Consider the following 8,109-nt stretch of genomic DNA (forward strand, 5'->3'; position numbering starts at 1 on the left):
TGTTAGTCACTCTTTTTATTTGCTCACCTCAATTTTTCTGAATCCTTAAATACACCTTTCTCTCTATTCAAACCTTTCATCATCCTCTGCAATTCTTTTCCTCTGTTAACATATTTATTATACTTACATTTATAAATACTATTAATTTATAAATAAAATTAAAAACTCCTTTCTTTTTCTTGGAGTTTTTAAAAACCCATGCAAATCATAAGCCACTCATGATCTAATTATCATCTATCTATCCTAAGTTCTTATACCAACCAACCACTCTTTTTTTTTTTTTTTCCTTCCCTTTTTATTCTTTCATTGATCTATTAGATCTGTGTTGTTATGAACATGGATCTCTCACTTCAAATTAGCCCGCCTTCGATTACTCTAACAGCCGATGATGACTCGGCTGTTACGAAGGCGGTCACCTTTTACAGTGACCGGAGCTCTACGACTACGGAGTCGGGGAGTAGTAGTGCAGGTAGTGAGATGAACTGTCGTGAGATAACCGATGACAATAATAATATCATCAGTAATGATCAGCCTATTTTGAGCTTAGGGTTTGATCACATGAGTCATTTTAATGGTTTGAGTATGTCATCATTTAGAGGGTATAGTGGTAATAATAATGGTAATAGTAGTAGTAATTTTTATAATCATCGTCTTCACCATCAGCTTAATCATCAGCCTCAAATCTATGGCCGGGAATTCAAACGGAACTCGAGGATGGCGACGTCGATTTGTGGCGTTAAGAGGAGTGTTAGAGCTCCTAGGATGAGATGGACTACTACTCTTCATGCTCATTTTGTTCATGCTGTTCAATTGCTTGGTGGCCATGAAAGTAAGCTTGCCTTCTTTTTCGATCATATCACAATAATTAAAAACTTGATTAATAAAATCAAGTAAAAACCATTTTTGCTTTGTATCTATGTGTCGTAGATTCAAAGCAAAAATGGTTTTTCTACAGATACAAAGCTAAACAAAAACGGTTTAGCTTTGTATCTGTAAATAATGAAAATTAATCGTTATCTTATTATCATTTTTTTCTTTTGTTGAATTTGATCATCATCAGGAGCTACGCCAAAATCAGTGCTCGAGTTGATGAATGTGAAGGATTTAACCTTAGCTCATGTCAAGAGTCATTTACAGGTGAGATATTAGAAAAATTAAGTAAGATTGTACTTTGTAAATGTTTTCATGAAAATAAGATTATTCATTACATTTTTAGTGGGAGGGTGAAAACAAGGAAGTGAAAAACAAGAAAAATCAAGTATAGAAAGAAAAAAATCTAAATAATCTTTATAACGTGGACCCTTTTTATTCTTATTTTCTTGGGTTTAAATTTCTAGAAATAATTTGTTCTATTTGTTGGTGTATTTACATGTAGATGTATAGAACAGTGAAGAGCACTGACAAAGCCACATTATCATCATCAGGTGATTTGGAATTTCTTTTTAGTACTCATTCTCTTGTATTATTATTCTATTTCCTACTTATATTTCTTTGAAAAATAGACTGTTAGTTCTATATATCATTCAGTACATTTTAGTCCAAGGGAACATAATTATTATAATTATTAATTTTTTTTTATTTTTTATTTTTTATTTTTTTTTTGTTTTCTGACTAATTTATTAAAGCTAAGAAAAAAATGGGGTTGAATTTGCAGGTCTAACATTACATGAGGGAGACATAATGGGCTCAAACCAAAGGTCAGGGATGTTTGATGATCAAGAAGGAATAATAGAGAGAGGATTTTCTTGTGAAAAAGCTGATTCCAATCCTTCTAATTCTCTCAACCCATCACCTCCTCCACCAACATCAAATTTGTAAGTATTTTTTTTTTCATCTTTATCGAGTAGTGATTAATCAATCTCTGTATACCACTATGTCGTGACATTTATGTGATAAGAAGTATTTTGCATATTGTGGAGTGTACGAGTTTCTTTAAGGGTACCTTTGGAATAAACACGTAATTATAGGGAGTGGACACTTGCTATAGAGTAGAGAATAGAAAATGTACTTCCTCACTAACTTTTTTAGTCTATATTATATTTGATATTAGGGTTGAATACTTTGAGCTTTTGGTACTGTATTTTTCATTTTAATAACAAAATAAATTAATTTTCCTTTAATGGGTCAAAAAGAGTAAAACCCACAAAAAGTGGAAACACAATAAGAATGCAAACACATATAGACATAATAGACACAATGTACATATATACACAAGTAGCACTGTCAAAACGGTTTGACAGTTCGGTTTCGGTTCGGTTTGAAATCGGTTCGGTAGTTAATCGGGTCGGTTTGGAATCGGTTTAATTGTCTCACGGGTCGGTTTTGGTTCGGTTTAAATAGTTATCAGTTCGATTCGGTTTCGGTTTATTCTTAAGCGGTTTTAATTCGGTTCGGGTTGTAAACAGTCCGGGTAGTAAACGGTTCGGTGCAGGCGGGTTGCGGTTTGTTAACGGTGCGGTGTAAACGGTTTTTATCCAGGTTCAAACAGTTTCGGGTTGGAAACGGTTTCGGGTCAGAAACAGTTCGGTTCTTTTTTGGTTCAGTTTATAACTGGTTTGAATCTTTTTCGGTTCAGTTTTTAATTGGTTCGGTTTTTTTTCGGTTCAGTTTATAACTGGTTCGGTTCTTTGATGGTTTAACCACTTTAACGTTATTCTTATCGGTTCCATTTCAAGTTTACTAAATTACGGTTCGGGTCGGTTTTCGGTTTCAAAAAATAAATTGTTTATCGAGTTGTTTGGATTCGGGTAGTTAATTGGTTTTGGTTTGAAATTTGATAGTACTTGCTAACCTTTTGCGTTCACAAGTTTTATATAAAGTCGGCAAGTCGCGAATCATTTCTTATTTAGGCATCATATTATAAACAAATTCTCATTGATTTTATAAATACATACTATGTTCTGTTTCAAGTTTAGTCATACTGATTTTACTAGTTTATTACGAAGTAGATTATAAGAGTTAGTGTATTAATGTATTATTGTTTTACAATTAGGTTATTATATGCTTCTTATTTAATCATTTATATACTACGCATAGTATCATAATCATGATTTGATGAGTTCTTGACTTCTTGTGAAATGAAAATTTGCAATTTGGTAATTCGATACTTGATTAGTCAACAAGACTGATAATTATGACTCATTTATCATTATATATTTTCATGAAATTATGAAGATATTACAAAGTGCTTTGATTTGTATAATGAAAGAAAACACTAATGACTAATTAACAAGGTAATATTGATTAGTTCAACCGATCATATGTACACATTATTAACACATGACATCTAACCATCTCATAGTTAAATATTCGTATCATCGTTATTCGTATGTATTAGTACAAAGTTATAGACTCATTAGTGATCTTTATAAATTTATCTATTTATACATTTTATTAATATAACGTTTTTATAATTTTTACGTGTATGAAAATAAAGATATACCAGTAGATGTTTTAATACGTGTCTTGGGCACTGATCCCGATCAAATGGGGCAAAAAAAATACTAAAGAATTGAGGGAATAATATTTTTGTAGATGAATGTACAACACACAAACACACACGGATCCCCACTCTCAACCATAGATTAAAAAATCAATGGTTAGATTCTTTCTCCCACAACACACACGGATCACCACTCTCAACCATAGATTAAAAAATCAATGGTTAGATTTACATGAAACCCTTTTGAAACCCAATTAGGAATTAGGGTTATCACTTATCAATCTTCCCCTCTCTCTCTCTCTCCGCCGTTCCTCTCTCTCTCTCTCTCTCTCTCTCTCCCTCTCTTGCTGTTCCTCTCTCTCTCTCTCCTATCTCTAATTCTACTTCATTTCTTGTGTATTCTTTGACAGACAAGCGAATTTCTTGATTTCTTCTAGTTTTGAAACCCCCAAAATCATTATAGTTTTGCCGTCGACCACAATCATCCCTCATTCCCTTTCTCACATAGTCAAATGACGTCCGACGGATATCCTACCGCAACGGCAAGCCGGTGACTGCGTGAGTACAAGATCTCGCCGCAAACAAGCACATGACGATGACTGCAAGTTGTAGTGTTAATTTAGATGTTTTCATGGTTTGAGATGGGTCCAGTTTAGCTATGAGTTTTAAGGAAGATGTTCATTATTAATTGTTAATGTGGTTTTCCTATGATAAAATATTACAAGATCCTTCATTTTTTTGGATTTTTGGATTATATGGCTTTGTAATTGTTGCTGGTCTGCCTGTTAGTATTATTTTTATAATTTTGTTTTAATTAATTATAATCTCAGTAGAATGGATTTAATAAAATCGGGTACCCCATGTACCTGATTTTCTCGGGTCGGGACATGGGCCGACTTTTGAACTACTCGAAAAAGCGGGTACCCGGATTTGAACACCCCTACGCCCTACCTGAGGCTTGTTTTGCTCTTGTTTGTGAACACTGATTAACCTTAAGACCTTAATGAATGATTTGCCTTGCTATTTTAAAAAAAATATTCTAATATTTAATCCATTTAACTATATTCCCGGCCGTCAAAAAAAAAATCCATTTAATTATATAAAAAAGTTTGTAAACGGTTCGATTTAGAAGCGGTTAGGTTCATAAACGGTTCGGTTTATAACCAGTTCGGTTTACATTCAGTTCGGTTTTTAAATGGTTCGGTGCAAACGGGTAGCAGTTTGCTAACGGTTCGGTGTAAACGGTTTTTTTGCCAGTTTAAACGGTTTCGGGTTGGAATCGGTTTCGGGTTAGATACAGTTCGGTTCTTTTTCGGTTCGGTTTTCTTTCAGTTCGGTTTATATTTGGTTCGGTTTGTTAACGGGTTCGGTTCTTATACGGTTTAACATTATTCGGGTCGATTCGGTTTCGGGTTTACTAAAATACGGTTCGGGTCGGTTTTCGGTTTCAAAAAAATCGGTTTTTAATCGGTTCGGTTCTCATTTGGGTCGGTCGGTTTCGGGCAGTTAAACGGTTTCGGTTTGAAATTTGACAGCACTATACACAAGAATTGTCTTGGTGGTGGTGATTGTTTTTGGGTCCAACATATTATGTCTCTCTTTGTTAATGGTGTAATAAATAGAGATGAGAAAAAAAAAAAATCATTAATTTAGAATTTAGAATTTAATCTTTCAATAAAAATCTTTTCTCTAACATTGAATTTGGAGAAGAAAAAGGGATCATATCTATGATTTTTAGGTGTATAAAGTGTTTGTTCTTTTTTGTTTTATTCTTCCACATAATAATAACAATAATTAAACTATTATTATTATCCTCTTTGTTTATTCCCATCCGTCAGATTTATGAATGTCCAGATCCCTAAGTCCGGAAAATAAAAAGTCAAGTAGTAGTTTAGCTCGAATCTCAATGTAATAACTTTGTAGAAGTTGCAGTAATTTTAAAATTTTTTAGGCTTTTTACTAGATTATCAATCTTTGAACGAGTGAATAACGAATAATAAAAATTGCAACGTCTAATGTTGTCTTGTATTTAATGTTAATTGTTGACTTGATTTTGCGGGACTGTCGGGTGGTATCCTATGAAGCTAGTCTTACTTCTCCCTATCTCAATGGTTTTTTTAAGTGGGAAATTGCTTGCAAATTTAATGTAGGGTAGCACTTTGGATATTTGGATTATTAATTATTGCACATATTTTATCTTGTATATGCATAAGTATGTGTTTCTTCTATCTAAAATTATATAGTACAAGTACGTTTTTCGTTTACTTTTAGTTGTAATAGCCTGAAAAAAAAAAATAAAGGTCTCATAATTTAATTTAGTCAAATTGTTACAACTAGAAGTTCATGAAAAAAGTATGTCACTCTTGAACCAGTGACGTGACAAATGACAACTAGCTTAGATTATGTGATTCCATCGTATAAAAACTATAGCTACAAAAGCAATAGCTACGTGTAAACACTTACTTGTAACTCGCATAGTATTGATGGGCGTGAGAGTGATGATCCAATTATACTGTTTTAAAATGGATTTATAATACTATTCCGCATTTATCAAATCTTATTATATCTGCGAATGACTCTGTAGCTAATTAAGATAAGAAACACAACTTTTTTGGACTAAGGGAGTACTTAGTTGTGCTTTTAATTGCTAAGAGAAATTTTCTTCATGTCAAGGGCCGGGTTGTATCTAGTGCTCTATACGCATTGACTATAGTATCGAGCATAAGAAAGAGAGTGATCTATTAAATCCAATTAATGCATTATTTGAACTTTGAAGATGAGTTAAAAGGAAATATTTTTTGATACATTGCAAGCATTTTTTTCTCCTATAATCGAGCTAAGCTTGACAAAGGCACCTTGTTGAAAAAAAAAAAAAAAAAAAAAAAAAAAAAACTTTATGGAAAATAATGCCCTAAAACTCTAAAAGAGAGTGTAAATGTGTAATACTGGGATGTGATCTTTGACAAGCCAGTTTCTACTTTGACTTGGGTCAAGCCCAAAACCGTCACCTTCAACAAAGCCATAGTATGTATTAATTAATGGTAGTTTACTCTAATAGGACATTTATATTTCCTCTATAAGGTATGTGCAGAATAAATCAGTACAATTTTTTAGTAATAGTTGTATGAAGTTTACTGATATATGATGTTGATGACTTGATCATTTATTAATTCATTCTTTCATTCATTCATAATGCAATGACATTGATATAGTACGATTTATACATATGCAGAGGTTCATGGTTATCATCCTTAGACGCAGACGACGGAATTCCCTTGTTGAACAGCCCATATTCTCAAACTGAGGTAGACATTACATTCATTACTTTACATTAAATACTGTGAATATATAATGCAAAATTAATTTATTTTTGTACATTTTTATGTATGAGTTTTATTATGTGATTGATATACTACTAATTATGTGTTTTACTAGGTCAATGGTTGTAAAAATGGGGTGAAATTATCAAACATGGATCAAGAAAGGATTGGATCATCTGCCTGTTTTTCATCAGCTGATCATAGTTTGCTGAATTTAGAGTTTACCTTAGGACGGCCGAGTTCGAACGAGAACAATCTACTTAAGTGTTGAGATTAATGTTTCTTCAAAAAAAAAAAAAAAAAAAAAAAAAAAAAAAGTGTTAAGATTAATGGATGATGATGGGTTAGTGTCGTGTTTATTAGTTAGTAGTAGTTCTTATATATGTTGAGGCGATTGGTCCTTGTTCTTGGAACATTTTTCACTAACTTGCTCCTTATGCTACCGTAAAGTTTATCAGAATTTGATGATTATAACACATATTTTAGGTCTTTCCCAAGCTTAGTTAGTATAAAGCGTGGAACACATGATGTTTTTCCCTTTTTAGGTCTTTTCCAAAAGACCAAAATACAAAGTACGTAATATATATTGACCTATTGATCAAGCAAGAAGTTGAAGCCAAACAAACCTACACCATTTTAAGGCATCTAACTATCAACTATGTTATACTTATTGCATCATATTCACCTTGTTAAAATTTTACTTAATTACCAGTTTACCACAGGCCATGTTCATTTATAATTTTTTTTTGAATGAAATTTGGAATGGAAAAAAATAAGTGGGTCTTGGGTGGGTTAAATTTACTAGATTCGCTTAACCTATTATTGCAAGTCTAGCACAATATTTCTAACTCTTGACAATGTTTACAAATTTATATATTTCATCAAACCCAGCAGTTATTTATAACAAAGAATAAGGATATAGCATAAAACAATTCAAACTCAACGCAGCAATATATAAATTCCATATTTTAAGCCATTTACCTAAATAAACATGATTGAAAATATAATCAAAATAATAAAAGATTGAATCTTTGAATATTAATGATCTTAAATGATTGGAATTACGAACAATTAAGGGCCTGTTCACATTTACTTAATTTCAGTTCAGTTCATCTCCAATCAGTTCAGTACAGTCAGTTCAGCTCCAATTAGTTCAGTTCAGTTCAGCTCCTAATTTCCCTCTCTCATAAAATATTCATTTAAACTCCAGTCAGTTCAGTTCAGTTCAACTCCAATCAGTTCATATCAGCTCAGTTCAGTAAATGTGAACAGGACCTAATTATGAAAATTACCTCTAAAACGATATTGAATAAAACTTGATCCGTGCATCATGTAAGAAACAAAAGT

The 8,109-nt window shown here is 32.3% G+C and overlaps 1 protein-coding gene across 1 annotated transcript; it reads left to right on the forward strand.

The window, feature by feature from the left end:
- The first annotated feature begins 244 nt into the window (after positions 1 to 244).
- On the forward strand, positions 245 to 7,033 carry LOC145613825 (putative transcription factor KAN4). The gene is made up of 6 exons (XM_081668872.1): positions 245 to 829; positions 1,061 to 1,137; positions 1,376 to 1,424; positions 1,655 to 1,814; positions 6,675 to 6,747; positions 6,878 to 7,033. The coding sequence occupies exons 1-6, from the start codon at positions 331 to 333 to the stop codon at positions 7,031 to 7,033; spliced, it is 1,014 nt and encodes a 337-aa protein (XP_081524998.1). The 5' UTR covers positions 245 to 330.
- The last annotated feature ends 1,076 nt before the right edge of the window (positions 7,034 to 8,109 follow it).

This window comes from Chenopodium album, chromosome 25, assembly GCF_948465745.1.
Source record: "Chenopodium album chromosome 25, dcCheAlbu1.1, whole genome shotgun sequence".
Lineage (NCBI taxonomy): Eukaryota > Viridiplantae > Streptophyta > Magnoliopsida > Caryophyllales > Amaranthaceae > Chenopodium > Chenopodium album.

Excerpts from the sequence above, each read along its gene's own strand:
- LOC145613825 (XM_081668872.1), top strand. The coding sequence starts at position 331 with ATGAACATGGATCTCTCACTTCAAATTAGCCCGCCTTCGATTACTCTA. Across the intron at positions 1,138-1,375 it reads ATGTCAAGAGTCATTTACAG|ATGTATAGAACAGTGAAGAG; the intron begins GTGAGATATTAG and ends ATTTACATGTAG. Across the intron at positions 1,815-6,674 it reads CCTCCACCAACATCAAATTT|AGGTTCATGGTTATCATCCT; the intron begins GTAAGTATTTTT and ends ATACATATGCAG.